This window comes from Solea senegalensis, linkage group LG15 (assembly GCF_019176455.1).
Source record: "Solea senegalensis isolate Sse05_10M linkage group LG15, IFAPA_SoseM_1, whole genome shotgun sequence".
NCBI classification, from domain to species: domain Eukaryota; kingdom Metazoa; phylum Chordata; class Actinopteri; order Pleuronectiformes; family Soleidae; genus Solea; species Solea senegalensis.
Genome location: NC_058035.1, coordinates 8,864,540 through 8,883,987, shown reverse-complemented (window position 1 = coordinate 8,883,987; position 19,448 = coordinate 8,864,540). Strand labels below are relative to the sequence as shown.

At 41.0% G+C, this 19,448-nt stretch overlaps 1 protein-coding gene across 4 annotated transcripts; it reads right to left on the bottom strand.

The window, feature by feature from the left end:
* Window positions 1-8: 8 nt before the first annotated feature.
* On the bottom strand, window positions 9-10,181 carry fbxo11a (F-box protein 11a). 4 transcript variants are annotated; one of them, XM_044045426.1, is made up of 22 exons: window positions 9,739-10,161; window positions 7,853-7,977; window positions 7,650-7,731; window positions 7,160-7,304; window positions 6,774-6,903; window positions 6,167-6,250; window positions 5,946-6,078; window positions 5,735-5,841; window positions 5,541-5,652; window positions 5,347-5,453; window positions 5,013-5,150; window positions 4,536-4,753; window positions 4,236-4,416; window positions 3,994-4,116; window positions 3,689-3,774; window positions 3,466-3,542; window positions 3,197-3,340; window positions 2,872-2,982; window positions 2,627-2,734; window positions 2,428-2,536; window positions 2,240-2,338; window positions 9-1,672 (listed from the first exon to the last, which is right to left on the bottom strand). In XM_044045426.1, exons 1-22 carry the CDS (start codon window positions 9,830-9,832, stop codon window positions 1,543-1,545), a joined length of 2,643 nt encoding a protein of 880 aa, XP_043901361.1. In that variant the 5' UTR covers window positions 9,833-10,161; the 3' UTR covers window positions 9-1,542. The 4 variants fall into 4 exon arrangements, with proteins under 4 accessions (XP_043901361.1, XP_043901362.1, XP_043901360.1 ...); XM_044045427.1 differs by having other exon boundaries at window positions 7,160-7,301; XM_044045425.1 differs by having other exon boundaries at window positions 2,428-2,734; window positions 9,739-10,172.
* Window positions 10,182-19,448: the final 9,267 nt, after the last annotated feature.

The window sequence follows — 19,448 nt, the reverse complement described above, 5'->3', positions numbered from 1 at the left end:
CACTACTGTAACGATCTAATAAAGTTTATTTTTTAAAAAAAGACAATGTTTCATCTAGGAAATCCCTTTTAATGCACACTAGCGCCTACATAATGGTTATTGAATACTTCACAATATATTAAGTCTAGATGTTATGATACATGCATACATTTCAATCTGTATGAGAACCCACAATCACCAATACACATGAATGGGGGGGGTGAAACCATATAGCGCTGTATATAGGTACTTGTCTCAGCTTCAGTAGAGTAAAAACTAAGTTCTCCAGCAACATTGACAAATGAGGGGATAAATGTAAATATCTGTACTTTCACAAGACTTAGTCTCAGCCTTAATCATGTCTCAAATATGTGTAATAATGACTAAGTAGCAGCATATGTGCATGTCCATTGACTCGAATACAGGGAATAAAATTGCTTGTAGATTTTGAAATCTACTTAGCTGAAATCTGTGTAACACCGAGGGTACAAACCAACAGATCATCATGTAATACATAAAAACCTTTGACAAAACCAGCAGTTAGTTTAATCCAATAAAAAGTGTATTGTAATTACAAAATGACATCCATAAATTGTGATACAACTGCAGCCTTTTCTCCTCGTTGCATTCTCACCACACCTTATGCAAACTTGTATTGCATGAGAAATGGAACATATGCATACATTAACGTAAAAAACAACTGTTCAGTCCCTAACGAGTCCTGTGAAAGCACAATTCAGCATCTATTTCACTGTATTGCAAATGTGAGTCAACGTTGCTGGAGAAAAAAAATGTTTATAGTGTTTTTCTCTCTTTTCTCCGATCTCTTTCATAGAAAGAAGTTAGATACTGCGACATGAGTAATTACAGCAATTCTAGGGTATAATAAACAAAAAAATTAAACACATTTAATAAAATAAAGACATTCAAGTACAGTAAGATCTTTGCATGAAAAATACAAAACTACACAAAAAGCATTAAAATCAAATTTCAACAGTTGTGTGGGGGCGGATGGGGGGGCAAAAGAAGCTGAAGTGCTTGATCATTTTTCCCGTACGTATCGCACGGGCACGTCGGATGCCCAGTGATGGAAGCATTGTTGTATTTTGGGCCTTTGCCTCTTCATGAGAAAGTTGTGCCTCTTCTGACTGTCTGTTGGTGATGGGGCTGTACATTACTGCAGTATTCCACTCATTCCTCCAGTTCTTAATAGCAGGCGAACCTGTGGCTTTTTGTTCACCTCTCATCGGTTTCACTTGACTGAACCAACACACCCACAAACCCTGAGTCAGCTGCTCTTCTGCTCTGTCCCAACTTTTTCTTATTTTTTTGAAAAATAACTGGAAAAAAAAATGTGAGGCATCCACGACCAGACTTTTCTCTTTTTTTTTGTCTAAAAGTCTTCTTTTAGCATATTCGTGTTGAAGTCTTAAAATGTTGAGTCACTGTATATGCTCTGGGAAAAAAGTGAACCTGTAGTTTGGATTTCCTCCTCCATGGCACAACTTAAAGTGTCTTTATGTCCATTCCCGCTGGAGCACAAAAGGACCTCAGCTCTTTTGCTCAGTTGTGCTGCAGTGTATTGGACTCTATAGGAGGAGCTGAGTCATACAGTGTGTCTGTGTCGTGAGTCGGCTCTCCGGCTAACGTGCATGGATTAGACAGCGTCCCTGCACCACAGTCACAGAAGAATCTGCAGGTGGAGAGGGAGGAGAAATAATGACAGGTTAAACTACAGACACAATATACTGGATAGGAGAGGATGACTGATGGCCAAGTGTTCATTAAATCTACTTTAACATGACATTAAATTAAGTTTTAGGGACTTCTGAAAACAGAAATATATAAACTTGCATAAATCAGTAATGCTAATACCAAAGAAAGTCTTACTTAGTTCAATATAAGACAGGTTTTTATTTAGATGTTGATTGTGCATTGTTTTATAACCATGTTAATGTCTTTAAAAAGGTTTTACAATCATTACAGAAGTTTTATCCGCTGTAATATTCCTTGTTACCTGTCAGGCCAACATTGTGGCAGCCAAACACAATGAAGTTTTTTTTAGTGATTACAGTTTGACACAGACAGAACTGAGATTCTCTGTTCTGTCTCGAGAGTAAGAGAACATTACAATCATACAGAAAGAATGAGATTGTTTGTTACTGCCTGACTTCCTCACTGTATCCATTATGGTTAATGTTTTGATGAGCTGTTGTCGTGTACTCGTGCAAGAAAGATGTTATGGTTCATTAGGACTGACCTATCGTGTCTGATGAACTCCACATCGTGTCCTTGGTGGCACTTCTTGATGCAGTTCACACAGATGGCGTTGCGGTCTGTTGTGTTACAGGTGTGACACCTGTGCGAAACCCAGAGAGAGTTTGCTTGTTAGTGATCACAAAACAGAATTAACTGCTGAGGATCTTCCAATCACTTTGACCACATTACCTGTAAAAATCGTGCATTGGGTAGCTGGTGTAACTTGAAATCTTGTACAGACACTGACCTCTGCTCACAGCCTTTTCAATGGCATCTTGATTGTTCAATATTTTATTATCTAAAAGAAAAACCAAAGCACAGATAATGCAGTCAGTTACATTTGGATCAGACTGTTTTGTTTTGCCAAGAGAAATTGCTGTGACAGTACCTTTCATTGTAACATTGACACCAGATGCGAGAAACAATCCCCCAAAGCGATTGTTGAAGATCTGATTGCCCTCTAGAGTTGCTGTGGCATGGTTGGTGATTTCAATACCTGGCAAACAAACAGATTTTATTTCACAGTGAGCTCAGTTGGCACTGATATAAGTGGAGGAATGTTAAAAAGCCGTAATCAGAGAAAAAAAATATTCCATATAACAGATAACGGCATGTGCACACGGTTTTACCCACCTGCAGCAAAACCATCAAATATCCTGTTTTTTCGTAGGACGGGATGACTGTTGGTGCTAATGAGAACTCCTGCTTGGGCATTTCTGAAGATGTCATTTTCTTCTAGCAACCCTGAAGACATCCATAAGACAGTCAATTACAAAAACCATGCATGCAAATTAACTATAAAAAGTGTCCAACTGAAACTATGCAAACTTAAGTCTCAAAAGATTTTTTTGTTATAAGGCAAAAAAAATAAAAATAAAAATAATAATAATGAACAGTACATTCAAATTCTGACAATAAACCATCCTCAACCTTACTGAACCATTAATATAAAAGTTACCTCTTCCGCCATTGAATATACAGATTCCACCATCTCTGCCGTCATGGATCTTGTTTCTCCTCAGAGTGGGGTTGCTGTCCGTCTTGATCCACACTCCCGCCATAGCATTGTCAAAGATCTCGTTATCCTCGATGAAGCCTAAGCCTGAAAAACGGTCAGCGTTCAGGTTTGGTCATTATGGCAATGGGGAAGAATGCTGGCGTCATGCTCAAACAGTTCGTGAGCAACAGCCCAATCAGCCCCCAATCAGCCCCCAATCAGCCTCTCACCTGAGTTGTAAACCAAAATGCCTCCATTCTGGCCTCCCCAGATCTTGTTCCTCCTGATCTTAGGATTGCTGCCAGTCCTGTCAAAAAACAAAACAACACACTGCTTCAATAATACTTAATACTTTTCCTTTCCTAACTAGGTCCTGAGTGTGAATGTACAAGCATATTTATCTGTTGTAACACATGCAAACTTAAGTTAGTATTGTAATAATTTTATACGCACCTAATTTGAACTCCAGAATACATATGATTGTAGATGTCATTGTCTTCCAGCACACCATGGCCATTATCATAGAAGTAGACCCCAACCTGTTTAAACGACGTAAAACGTTATCTCATTTATTCATGCCTTTTATGCTTATGTTACTATATGACATTTACCGACATTACAAATACACGTCCCATATTAGCAGAGAATTATGACATTAGTGCAGGTCAAACTACATCACATCAGCCGACACCAGAACTCTGATGCTTGACTTTCATTTAATCCTCGCCATTACACTTGTAACCGCCCTGTCATCTTACCTGCTTCCCGCTGTGTATCCTGTTCCTCCTCAGTACTGGCGTGCTGCCTGTCGTCACCCACACTCCTGCCAGTGTGTTGCTGTACACCTCGTTCTCTTCAATGACGCCTTGTCCTTTTTCATGCTGCACCACACAAAACAACCCATACATTATGTGCTGTTTTTAGAACAATTGTTTCAGACCTAAATGTGTGGGTTAAATGGCAGCATATGCTTTAAAAATGTACACATATGTATATTTACCACGTATATCCCGCCATGCTGGCCGTCGTGGATCTTGTTGTGTCTGACAATGGGGCAGCTGTTTGTTCTGATCTGGATTCCTGCTAGGGCATTACCGTAGATGTCGTTTCCTTCAATGAGGCCTCGGCCATCGCCAAAAATATAAACACCACCTTGATTGCCATTAAAAATAGCATTTCCCCTGTTTGGACAAAACAAGAATTTTTTTTAAAAAAGGACAAAATACAACGCTGCATGGACCAATGATCATATTTAAATTATACTCTCAATTTAATACTCTGAAAGCCACACCACACTGACCTTATTGTGGGGTCACTGTTAGATGTGATCCACACACCAGCAAAGTTATTTGCATAGATCTTGTTTTCAATGAACTGGCCCCGGCCTTTTTCATGCACGTAGATGCCTCCTGTCTGACCGTGATGAATCTCACAACGAACCACAGTTGGATTGGCGTACGCCTTCACCTCGAATCCAGCTATACGGTTCCTATGAATGTTGCAGCTCTCAAAGTAACCCTGGGGAAATGGACGGAATATATTCAAATGATATTGTCTCTCCAACTGAAATACTCCAGTAAATGATGGAGAACTTTTACACTTTATATTTCTAAATATTAGATATGCCGCAAACACATAAGAGCACTATACAACCACAGTACCACAGAGACACCACAACTAAAAGTGCTGATGTATTCAAGAAAAAAAGACTTCAGTTGTCAGCAAACAGTCCAACAGCTTTAATTTGTAAAACAAACACCAATGAGATACATCTTACCATGCCGTGGTCAAATGTGAAAACACCCACGTCTCTGCCGTGGTGGATGTGATTCCGTCTGATGATGGGATTTCCGTGATTTTTCACCCAGATCCCAGCCAGAGCGTTGTTTGAAATCTCATTGTCTTCATATATTCCCTTAAAGGATCAAGTTGAAGGTTTTGTTTTATTAAACACAATGACGTCAACTTCACATAAAATGAAAAATCCCTGCTACTCCTACTTAATTAACTAATGTAAAGTGAAGCAAAAGAACTGTACTATGATATGGATTCGGTCACCCGCCTTGTTGTATTAATAGAATGCACAATATGGATGAAAAGCTGCGGGTTACCTGTGCATGGTCAGTGATGTACAGACCAACATTTTCACAGTCGCTGATGTTGCAGTGCTTGATTGTGGGACAAGCACCCTGGCCACTAACACACACAGCTGACCCCACTGAAAGAAGCAGGATAGAGATGTATTACTACATAAATATCCACATCCAAATATACCCACACAGACTTGGATTAAAAGATCAACTACCTGTGCATGTGCTGCGTATGATGCAGTGATCGATGATGGGGCTGCAGTTGACCGTAATCTCCAAGCAGTGGTGTGCATTGTGGTGTTGGGCGGATTTATCATCAGGGTTGAACTGCAGTGTACACAAAAACTGTTTAGAACAACGATGACACACCGAGCAAACGTGTGGTATGAACATTTAATAGTCATCTCACCCTAATGGTCATGTATCCAACATAAGCATCTTCTGAGCCTTCCATGAATACAAACGTGGAGTCTCTTGTGTTCTCAATGATGACCTTCTCTGCTACTTTTCCAGGAGCTGCACCATGAGAAGAGAAATTAAACAGAAACAACACTTAACATATGTAGTACATGTAACTGCCTTAATGACGCATGATGCAAGACACACATATACACACATACCAGCTCCAATCATTGTGATTGGTGACTCGATGTAGATCCATTCATCTGTGTAAATACCAGAGTGGACGAATATCAGGCCGTCAAAGTGAGGCTCCTGACCTCCACCGAGAGCATCCTCAATGGTGTCATAGTACTGGAGACAACATCACAAATCAGGGGAATGACAGGAGCATTTAAGGGGAATCAGACTTAAAAGAAGATATTTTAATCATTTAACTTACAAACATGTTATCTCTCCCTTTGTATCTGGCAGGATTACTGTAGAAGTGTTCTGCAAAGCCTGGTTTAACGTGTGCTCCCTTGTACTGTAAAAATTAAATTAAAAACACAATTATTCATACACACACTAAAGAAACAAATGATTTACAATGACGTAATGAAGACTCCAAAAGAATGGCACCACTAATGCAAAAAAATTTGAAACCAAAAAATTGTAAAACATATTTCATCAAGAGAAATTAATCCTACAAGGTCAAATTATTGTAAAAGAATACAATTAAAACACAGTTCTCTTCTACACTCTGCTTACTGAATATCACCATTATGGCCTGTGGTTTTGCCCTCTCACATGACATTAGGTGTCTGTACAAAGTGGGCTTTAATGTCGCACAGATGGAAACAACAAATGCAATGCCACATTTGTCTACTACAAAGAGTAATGCTCTGTTCCGACAGCTGTCCAATTGTGGGCATTAGCTTCATGAGAGAATGATGACAAAAGTCTTACTTTCAAGGTGAAATGTTTGATAAGGAACAGAGGAAAAACGCATAAAGCAAGACATTTATATAATCAGCAGTGAGTCATTAAGGCCACAAGAGGATCCATACCAGCTGCTGAAAACTTTCCTTCCAAGGGTTTGGCTGCTCGTACTCTTCTGGGTTTATCTGATAGAACTTCCCTGCCTCAGGGTGCATCATGGGCCGTGTGTATTCAAAGACTTCCATGTACAGCCTCTTCCTGAAACATGAAGACACAAAGATGGTTAATACCATCCAAACCACACTGTTTGTAAATTCAAATCTGGTGATCCACACAAACAAATACACATTGAAGGCATCAACTCAGAAAAAGCTGAACAAGAAGCTATAGACTGTATAAGTGACTGTTGGTGGGTTGTGCAATGTATTCATAGTAATATTTATGTGACCCAAAACAAAAACAAAGTGACACAGGATAGTGATCAAGAGAAAATACATTTTTCAACATGTCTCACCAAAGTATGGGGTCATTGGCCAGTTCACTGAAGCGTTTGCACACACATGCAGCACGGCATAAGTCTTGCTCCAACAGGTACGAGAAGATCTTTAACACCACCTCATCTGGTAGCTTCTCCTGCAAATACTGCTCTGCTGGAGCTGCTGGGAGGAGGGTGAGATTTTGATTTTAAAACAAATAATAATCAAATAATGCAATGGCCACAGCACCACCCATAAGTTAAAATGCTACAAATAAAACAGCTATAATTTCCACTTTCTGAAGCTTGTGTAGCTTCTTCATGACTTTTCCAAAAAGGTTTTTTAATGACCACACAAGGGCAACATGACAGAGTGATGCATTAACTGGCCTCTACTAGCAAACATGATATGACTAACAATACATATAATTATGCTCTGATAATGGCGTTCAGTATGTGAGAATGCACGTAACTTTTGCCCACCAGTCCTCTTCTCAAATGTTTGAAAAATTAGAGAATATAAACTTACCTGGTAAATCTTGACACTTCCCTGAAACTCTGGGACGCTTAGGTCGGTGTCCAAAATTGTCTGTGGTCGAAGTGGAAGCACCCTGTAGATCAAAAAGAAGTCAGTGGGTGGATTGAAGTATTGATAAGATTGATAAGTGCCTCTTCACGAAACATTTCTTCAATCTTTTTTTAAGAAGGTCAGTATGAGTCAATAAAATGTACCTCCATGTTCGTCTTTGTCGGACACACTGTTCTCTTGGGAAGAGACTTTCTTCTAAGTTGGTAGGGACTATTCTGAGCTCCTGGACCGGATTCTTCTGCAACCATATCTGCAGGAACGTCCTCATCTAGAAGTGGGACAAAAGAGTTTAAAAAATGAACAAACGCAATACTACTAATTAAGTGAATACAAAATACTGTATCTTACACAAGTGAAGGAAATACAAGAGACATGTATTACATGGTCAAAATGTAGTGTTTCCAATGCATATTAAGAATTTCAGACTTTACTCAATACTAATCACCACATAAAACAGTATAATCTTTGCAGTGAACTCCTGGAGCACATAGAGCATTTAGTGAACAGGCCTGAATTTACACCTTTGGCTAGGTTTTATTCATATTCATAAAATTGCAGCTTCAAAAAACATGAATCTGTCAGAATTAAGCAAAAAAAATGACCAGATTAACAAAGGCAATTGCCTTAGCAGTATTCAACACATAAGGCACACAAAAACAGTTACATTCATTGGCTGATCCTTTTAATATGGATTGATTACAGATCCTATCAAGAGAGGATTCAATCAACAGTCAAAACAAAACAACCCTAGCATCAACCCTGAAGTAAATCGGAAATCTATTTATAAACCCATTCACCATGACGTGATGAGTTGATGCTACCCCGAATGGGAGATGCAAACTCTTGTGTGCTTGTTGCTCTGGTTGCAAAGATGACTCTCCCAGCTACTGGGCCAGCAACCACTACAAACACTGTACATGTAACAAAGCTAATTAAATCAAATTATCTCAGAAAAAGTTCAAATTCATGTTCTCCTGCCTTGATCAACATAAACAGATTTACTGAACAGCATGTATACCATACATTATTAGTTAATTTGATAGCTATCACCATAAAAAGACACTTGGTCTATGATGTAAACATTTCACACTGACAAATGAGTGCATGTATCTAGGTCATGTCTAAACAATTTCATTGATACAGCAAGAATAACACAAAGACCATTTATCATAATGAACAGAAATTAATTTCCTATCGGACTGTTTTAATTGGATGAGCAGGAGTTAACCCACTGCTGTTTGTCATTCAGCTAATGCTGTGAGATCCAATATCACAACATGCTACTGGAGCACCAGACGACGCTCAAACACATTCACCTGTAATGTTACCGATCACTGTTGCCCAGGTGTCTCATACCAACGTCCAGCAATGGCGATTAAACATAGAGCATCTTTAGCTAATGTTTACTTTGGAAAAAAATGTAGGCGACATTCGTTTACGACACACCGTCTCTGTTTACACATCGTTCATGGAAATAAAACCTCAAAGTCAGTGTAATAGTCCGTTGCTACTTAATTATGAACAGTAATAACGCAACATTTTAATAACGCCAGGACGCAGGTAGCTAGCAATAAATGCTAATAATAACAGCTAACTAGCACAGGCTCCGTCCATGTAGCATGCTAAAACAACAGGCAAAGCCACTTCGTCTATCACTATCTGCGTTTGTCTCTTGTGAACCAAGCAACCCATAATCTAATTAGTGCCATTCACACCACAGGCGTATAATTAGCTGACAATATGCACCGTTTATCGTCGATATGAGACCAGACAGGTAAAAGAAAAACAGACTCTCCTAAAAGAATTAACCAAAACAAAGCGCGGCCTCAATGCTAGATTAAAACGTAAGCCTCGGTGTTTCCTGGCTGCCTGACTATCCACTATTTAGACACAAATATCCGCGCTTCTCAACTGTACACACCTACATATGACCACAAACAACACATGGATCTATTTAATAATTGCAAACACAATTCAACTCGGAAGCGAACTGTTAGAAAAGCCAAAGGGTTCAGCGATATCACGTCACCTCTTTCCTGGTGGTTCCTCTCCGGCTGCACCGGGCGCGGCCTCGACACTCGCCTAGGTCTTCTGCTAACGTTGCTTGCTCTGACGGAGTTCATTTGGGGTGTTGTTAATCTTGAAAGAAATGCTAAAGCCTTCACAGCAGAAGAGGCGACACCGAGCACATTGTTTATGTATTTTTTGTTGTCATTTTACGATCTGCCATGTTTAGCCGCGGCTCCAGTAAAACGTACGCGGTGTGTTGTTCCCGTTCCCCTGCGCTGGTGTTACGTCTAGTCCCGTTCTACAGTAGCAGGAGGAGCCATTACAGAGAGGCACAGTCCGTCAGTCAGGCCTCAGTCACATCACATCACATGGGAGGACCTCTCGCCCGTCACGTCGTTCTCCTCGTACACGGCGGTCTATTCAACAACAGTAACTGTTTTTAACGCAATCAAAGAATAACGTACAGTGACTTTAGAGTGTAATACTCAAACGTGGAGGTCAAGGATCAAGGAAATCTTACATCATCCTAATGATCACACCTAAATATCCAACATTACACAACAGCATATGGGATAAGTCTAACTGATTATGGATTAAGGTTGGGGATAAGGCTTTGGTAATGGTTTTACATTACATGGATGTCAATGGAGTGTTCTTATAAGGATAGTGTGGGTGTGCATGTGTGTACTTGTGTTTGTTGCCCCTTTTCTGGCATACACTGACCTTGGTTCTCATGGAGACCAAAACCTGGTCTGAATTAGGCAGACCCTCATTCCTGGGTAACTGATTACAATTAGGACTAATCTTAGAATTGTGGTTAGGTTAAGGTAAGGGTTAGGCATTAACTGGTTAAGGTTAATGTTAGGGATAATGCTTTGTGTAGGCTGTTAAAATACATGGAATTTAATGCAGTCTAAGAGTAGCTCCTCAAATCTGTGTGTGTGGTGCCATCCATTTTGTTTGGGTCAAATAGAGGATTTTCACGTCACATGCTCTTGAACTCTTGTATTTTGAGGAGATTTATAATAAGCCACTTTTCACTCATATTTAGAGGAGCTCGTGGAGGTATGTGCTGAGGATGCCTGCTACATACAGACGTGGAGGTAAACCTTTTTTAACATTGTGAACTGATCTGTTTAATCCCAAACTATTATTTTAAACTGAACCATTTTTGTTGGTTAAGCTGAATCAAAATGTGACAGCCCCCTGTAACTCTGAGCCTGGCCCACCCCGCGTGTCCCTCCGAATAATAACATTAATATCTTGTGATGATACAGTGCTGAAAAAGGCTTAACTAGAGTGGTTTAAAATTCTTGTTGCATATTTACAGTGGTAGACCAATAGATCTGTTGAAATTTTAAACGTGATTTGTCTCTTCTGTCCCCAGTCCCCAACAGGTCACAGTCCAGGGCCTGCAGGGCCACACAGATACAGACAACCATTCACTCTCACATTTGCACCTACACACAATTGTCCATTAGTTGTCAATTATCGAGTGTCTGATTAATAATCTCTGCATAATTTTGGACTGTGGGAGGAAGCGGGGCAACCCCCATGACCTTGCATGACCCAGAATACAAAATACCAATGTTGTGTCCTGATCCAAATGTAAAATGGAATCCATATGTGACTGGACATTGAAACAGTTGGACAGGTAAATACTATTTTTTTTTTTATTTCAACTTATTATGTGGATCATTGATTAATCATCGCATGATTAATCATGTAATCAATGGGTAATTACTCTGATGTGTGATTGTGATTAGTCTGTTTGCGTTGATATCATCATTATAAAGGGAATGCAAGAGATAACATATCAACAAGTCGATCAGATTAAACAAAGTTTGTTTAATCAGACCAACTTGTTGACATACTGTTTGGAATGTTTCAGTGTACTCCAAACACAGTATGTGTGTGTAATTCTGCCATTTTACACTGACAAGGGTGATAACTTGAATAGAAATGAATGCATATTTTTTGCAACATATGATTAGCTATTTAATTTAATAAGTAATAAGTTCACTTCATGTCTAATCAAAACAGACAATTGACACACGACCTGTACTCTGTGTATCTATGTAGTAGACAGCTTGTCCACTAGATGTCTCTTCACCTCTACCTCTAAGTAGTCACTACATGTGTTGGTAAGATGAGCATCACATGACACTTTACCTTTGTCTGTGTCTTTTTTCTCTCCTTTGTCTTAATAATGCCTCACCCTAGAGTTTCTTTAACGCCGCAATTGAAACACCAGTTTTTGTTTTGTTTGATGTACATATATGAGTGTTTTAATTCCTCTCAGGCACTGGAAGCCCTGCTTTTTATCTTCCAAGACCTCCTGCCCCATAGGCTGCTGCCATGACAACAGTAGTGTAGTTTGTCATTTACTGATTGTGTGCATTAAATACATTGAACCATGACCTCCTGTTTGACTGACCGAACCCCATTTTTTATAGCAGCTATTTTCAGCATTGCATTGCATGTGAGTAGGATATCAATATGTCCCTGTGGTGACAACAGGCTAATTAATTGGCACATGTAATGGCTCATCTAAATTAATACAGTTCCACTGATTCATTAAGTACCTGTAAAACTGTATTGCAACTGCCTTTAGGTGGCAGCATATGCACAACTGATGCAATGCTGTTGTTTCATACAAACTTCAATTTTTTTTTGTCTGTGTGCTTTCCCATTGTGTCTTGTGCTTTCACTCAACCGTGGACCTGTCAGCAGGACCATCTGTAAATTGTTGTTCTGTGGTCAGTGACCCATTTGTCTGTCTGTCTGATGAGGTTAATGTTGGCTGGCCTCAGTGGGATCACCTTGTGTTGAAAATGGTACTATAAGAAACCCATTGTTCGCATTAAGTAAAAGTTCTTGTTATAGTTGCTGTGCCATCTATTGTTAAATCAGCAGTTTTATTGAAGTGATTACTCTTTGGTGTTTTCAGTGACAACACTAATTACCTTTCTGTTCACACTCCACTAGCTGTGTTCCTCCGATGACAAAGATGGACTGACAAAATATCTTTTATTATACCAGAGCACTCACCCTCTTAGACTAATATACTGAAAGGTACCTTTACAGCTTAAAACACAGACATCTTAACTGTCAAGATCTATTGTTTTTGATGCTAATATGTAGGAGATATGACAGTGAGGCACATGTGTTGGCTTGGTAACCAATCTAGTATCCAGTGGCAACAGAGGTCTATTGAATGCTGGGTGGCTCAGCACTGGCTGGTGAGCCCACCACTCTCCTGTGTCACCAAGTTAAAAAGGTGCATCCATATAGCGGCTCTCAATAATGGCAGTGTTGTGTAATATTGTGGGTGAGTGTGCTTGGGGAGGGGTCACTAAAAATACAAATGCTCTTTGTGTCTAACAACCTAATGTACTGACCTGCAGGTGGTAGCACTCTCTGTCTCCATCACTTTCTCTGTCTATTTACACACGCACGCATGCACAGACACACACACACACACACACTGCATTCTTCCTTGTAACAGGATGAACATGTTGTAGGATTGTCTCCATTCTTGGCCATCACTGAATCCTATCCATATCTGAAGGCATCCACTGGTGCAGAGGCAGACACAACAGGATAAGCGTCTTTGTCTCTGACTGTCTGTCAGAGACACCCCCCTCCCAGCCTCTCTTCTATTTGGGCGGCTGTTACAGAGAGGGCAGATGGCTCATTACCATAAATAGGACAGAGAGAGTAAGTGAGGGGGCCTTGCACACCGACCAACAGGACCATGCCACCCAAAACCAAGGAAATGGGAGGCCGTTGCTAGGAGAGAGGAAAGACAGCTTTATGGCAACACAAAGCTGATTCCCCCATCCGACCTCATATCGCTTCCACCCCCTCGTTCTCTGCTCTGGGGACAGTGCCTTGAATCTGCTGGTCGGGGGACAGATGGTCGATGGGCCCCACCGTCTATACAGCTGGACACAGGCTACACTAGCACAGTCAGACCTGGCAGGACTGAATCACACCTCAATCCATTCAACGTATCAGAAGCAGGAACAGAAAGTGCAGAAGCCCAGGCCATCAGCTAAGAATAGATCTACACTTGTTGCCCACAGAAAATGTGTGGCTGCACAATAGATGATAATATGTTTAGAGTTTGTCTTTGTAATGGTGTAATGCTGTGTCTCGGATGAGGATCAGTCACAGAGGATAATGGCAGGTTGTCTTTTGCTTCTCTCTTGTTGTCATTTAGTTTATTAACACTTAATGACAATGAACTGCCAACTCTTGTAAAGGCAAGTTCTGAAATAATAACCATAATCACCCCCCGACTCATAAACACACACACAGTTCGACACCATGACTTGTTTTTTTGTTTTTTTAATCTCCAATGTTCTGCTCATATGAACACCCTCGTCTGAATGACTGAACTTGTTTAAATGGCTGCACTGTTCATTACATGCATCCACCAAAGTGTAAATACAAATACAAAAGAAGAAGCACTTCTGCTTATGGAAAGTATCACAGCCAGCCCACCACACCTGAAACAAAAGCACATCTGCTCTCACTAGACCTCCGGTTGAAAGGGCAAGTGCAGCCAACTGTTTCACAGACAGGAAGGAGGAGAAATCAATGGAGAAAGCAAGAGTCTAATTTAAACAAACGAAAATAATATACAAATACTCAAGCGTGTTTTGGGTTTTCTACCGGTTATTTCATATTGGATCCAATTTTACCAGATTCAATCACATCAAACTCTTTGATTAATTCCCTCTCGTTTGATAATCATATGACATGACATGATAATGTGGATTAATGTTCATTGATTATCTTTACGACCTTTTGTATATTGTCACATGGTTGGGGTGGGGTGGGGGTGGTGGCAGGGGGCGCACCGGGCAAACTGAGGGATGATGTCTGACACCATCACATTTATGTGCTGCAGGAGAAAAGGATGGGAGAGGAGGGAGGAAGAAGGGACAGCAAACCAGAACAAGGGAAAGAAAGTGTGGCAGCAGCATGACAACTAAGTAGAACAGAGGCGGTCCTGCATCACCTAGCCATCCGCCCTGGTTGCATAGGAACACGAGGGCCATGCCTACCCTGCAGACACACTCCTCTCCTCTCTTCTAAGTCATGCTTCATTACCCAGTGCTCAGCCAGGCACAGAGAAGCACTGCACCACTTTCTCAACACTATACATCCGTGTGCCCGCTCACAGTCAGCCAGGCTCTCTGTAGACCCAGGCAGGTTATGCCCTGCCCCTCAGGCATCAGGTCATTCTCACTTTATACGTGCGCTTGTATGTGACACACAACGCACATACTTGTATCATCATAAGCAGACATCCACACAGTCGTGTCGGATAAACCCCTTCATCGATGCCACCTGCCTTGTTCCAAACATGCTTATTACACAGCATTTTCATACAAATTAACTGTCAATACGTTAATATTGTTAGGTTCGCATTGGTTTTGCCACCAGTGCACTATTCTCACACACCCTACTTCTGACATTGTACAGACGTCACAGCTGAATTAAAGGTCACAAGAATGAGTAAGAATTAAAAACATCTTGTGGAAAAAAAAAACAGACAACTCTTCAGCTCATCCCTCCCTTCCCCAAGCATGTCAGGCAATTATGGAAGCCTTCGCTTACCAGAGATGATGTCATTCTTCTTTGTTTGCGTAATAAGCTTCCACTCAAAGATGCTCTGGATGCATGGCCGTGCAAGATGGTGGCCACAGTAAGGCAAGGCCCTTGCCAAGAGAACATATATATAGCTTATTCTAAGCCATGAACCCAAACAGTTTTTATTTTTTAAAGTATACATTATACATGTACATAAACATACAGTAGGTAGTAGCATATTAAATTTCGGTCAATATACTCTCCTGACTGTTACATACTGGACATATCCGATAACCTCAGGGTTTGAGACCAGCTCTACTCGCCTCAGCACGGCATGACACGATTAGGTTGTATCTCCACTATAAAAAAGTACCTACTTAACGTGGGCAGAGATGACTGCACAGCTGAGAGAAACTGCGGTGACTTCATTTTAGACGCGACACACACATACACACACGACTGACGAGTGACTTTACACCAGACTCCTGTAGTTGTTGGAGATTAACCCACGTTTTTAGGATCGTGAAGTAGTTTGAACTGATCTACTGTTCGGCTTGATTTCTGTTAACACGTCCCTAGAGTACAGCCTCCTAATCCACAGACTACAGCGGCAGCGGTCTGTGATGCCGCTCGCGATCGCCAGCACTGTCCCTAAATACACCAGACTCCTCTGTTAAATATAGACGTTTCCCTGGTCATTGTTGGAGATTAACCCACATTTTTAGGATTGTTAAGTAGTTTTAAGTGATCTACAGTTTGGCGCTGTTTGGCTTGATTTGTGTGTGGGACATCTCTTCCTGTGACGACACTCTGGCCAGTCAGTGGCCGGCAGTCTGACCAATCATCTTTATAGTACCTACTCAGCACGCTTTTGTGGAAATGCTACTTAAACCGTGCCGTGGCATGGCGAGGCGAGTAGAGCCGGTGGAAAAAAACAATGAGACACCAACATGTGGTCACATGTTTTGCAGCGATTAATTTAAAACTACTGTTAAAAATGATCACCATCACATGAGGAAACATCCATACACACGTTTTCACACTGCTCAAAGAGAACTACCAATCCCTCATACATGTCATAGCCCACTAGCAGAGCTGGTAGTGCCAGACAACACTGCCAGGCACAAGATGACCATTGTACCACAAGATAAAGTGTGTCTGTGAAGGCAAGGCGGGGAGGACCAGATGCAGTAAAAAGATAAGGGAGTGTCGAAGAAACAAAGCTTCTGGTGTTGTGTTGTTGTTTACGTTGAACTCATTGGCTGAACAGACTTCATGACTCCACATCGCTGATGGGCCATTTTAAATGGCAGGTACATGTCAGAGTGGGACATCTTTCCTTTATCCCCCTCTTACTTCTCACTTAATTGACTGCAAGTGTTCATTTGCCTGCAAGAAGCAGTCATTTAGGCTGAATAACAAAATTTAGCTGGGCAATAGAACAGCTACAGATCAATGGGTTAATTCAATTGCCCCCTGCATGTGGTGTATTGTATGGCAGGGCCATTTGAAAGTCTTTAAAAGGGGAGTCATGCCGTTTTAGTGTGCTTAAAAGTGCCAGGGATAACATGGATATTGGTCAATAAAGAACAACACTGAAGGCAATGAAATAGAAAAAAAACGGGACCAAAGTTCATTACTAGGTGGAACAAGTCCCTCACTTGATACAGTAAGGCTTGGCAAACTGTCACTAAATACAACCTGAACTTTTCAGGTAGCAATGAATCATCGTTTATTTTTTGGAGCGGTTACTAAAGGTCTACTGTAAGTATACTTGAAGTCTCTGTTGCTTAGTGAATGCGTCATTACAAATAGTTTACATGATTGTTTACCTCACTGTTTACTGAGCTCAAATAAACCAAATTACTTAATAGTTAGTTACACTGCTGGCTTCTTTTCCATGAAGGAAATTAAACTTACAGTGCTTGGTTAATGTTGGTACGCTTAATTCTCCACTGGAACAGACACTTGGACCTGTTTATACAAGCATCTGTCCAATCTAACCTGAACAAATAGACTCAATCAATACTGAATTACAGGATATTTGCTTCACTGTTGAAAGGATCATTCCTCTGCCCTACATGTTGAGTATTTTATTGCCTGTGCATTAAAGGTGACAGTTATCTGCTGACAGATAACAGACAATCAGCCCACTGCTGCACTGCTGACACAATTCATAAGACCCAGTTAGCAGCAAAGGATTGTCAAACAAAGGCTCCTGTAGGCAAACACACTCTCCACATGAGGATAACTGCAGGCCGAATCTGGCAAAGGCTCCAGGGAAAACAAACCTGAAGAACAAAGACAATGTTGCATTTGAAACGGCGGACCGCGCCTGGTTGCTCAGCTGACAGTTAAAGGGCATGCAGGTCTACACATATTTACACTGTTTTCACTGTAAATATGTTAAATCCCCCCCCCATTGACCGTCAGTTTTTCCTTCTAGTGCAATTAACCCAGCAGGCGGCATCTGGAAAGCTTCACAGTCAAGTTTCATTTTTGTCCTAGAGAGAATGCAAATACAACCTGTTTAACTAGTAACCACCCTCACCATACTTACCTAGGAAAATGAAATGCCATGGTGCACATGTGTGCACATGCAGTAGCGTGTGTTTCAGTGTGTTAGCCCTCTTTAATCTGTGTCACATTTCTCACAGTGGCTCCTGTATTTTCGCATTTCAAAGACGGTTCAAACTAATTAGATCAGGGTGCCACTTGTCTGTTGATCTTCATTCCCATAACAATTGCCGATGATTGTTTGAACATCTAAATCCTCTGCAAGGACAAGGACAGTGGCTGAACTTTGTGACCTCACTTGACCAAGGAAGAAAATAGTGGCTAAAGTCATCCAAAGTGTAACAGACACAGAACTTATTATTAAGAGCAGTGTGTTTGTGTGAGTAAGAGAGATTAGACAGATTCACATCTTGTTCAAAGTCTTAACAACTAGTTTCCTCTGAAATGTGATTTGATCTGTATTGTTTTCACCTCTTTACTGTCTGTGCATCAAAGTGTTTGGGTTCCCACTGCAGAAACCAAAGCTGTGTGAAATGAGACAAAAGAAAACAGGAATCAGAACAACAAAGGCAAGAGGGCAGATTGAATGAAGAGCAGCATACAAACAAGGCTTGTCACTAATAGAGACTTTTATGAGCTCCAGACCTGCTGAAATGGAGTGCCGTGCGTGTGCAGCAGCTCTTATCGGCTCGCTGGCAGCGAGGGGAGGGTGAGAGCATCCACACTTGTGCTCTGTAAAAATGGTCTGATTCATTTTCCACATGAGAGGGTCTCACTGGGGCGGCATCAGACCAGCCAGTCCACGCAGATTTATGGACCATTAATGCAGCCGGCCTCCTGACCACTACGCCACCATAGGCTGGCTGCTAAGACACACTGCATCCTCATTCATACTCGCTCACTACCCTCCATCACAGGCAGACCTTTTTATTGTTCATCTCTTCATCTGTACCACTTTTACTGCCTCACACGGACTCCTCTCAAAGTCTGTAATCCTTCTATTCTTTACCTAGACCTTTTGATACAATTTTTGACAAATTTTTGGTCAGACAGCATGCTATATGACGCAGGAAATGCTCCAGTGCCGTTGTGAACATCTCTGATGGTGGTCAGTGGGGCACGCTGTTTTAGCCTAACAGTTTTACAATCAGATTAGCACCATTGCAGGCACACGGACTAATGGATCTGTCTTTTCAAGGCATCTTCAATCAAGTGTTTCCCTGGTGATTCATGCATCTAGTTCTTCTCTCTCATTTGCTGGATTTGCAACTTCATCATCCCTGGGAGTGATTCTTGAAGGGAAAATGGGACACAGTCTAAGCTGCTCGCTGGCCCTAAGAATAGCTCAGTGTGCAAGAAAATGATGCCACAGCAACCTGCGCAATGGCTCAGAAAAACATGAATGAATCAATTAAATAATTAATGAAAATGAAGGAGCCAGTAAATCTCTCTTCAAACACCTGACTTGTATATACTTTAAAACATAGATACTCATCACATTGTAACAGAAAATAAAATAAATAAAGAAGAAGTCAACGGAGCAACTTTGCTGTTAAAACCACAAGCTCCAGATCAAGAAAAAAAGTACTTCCCACAATATCAGACAGG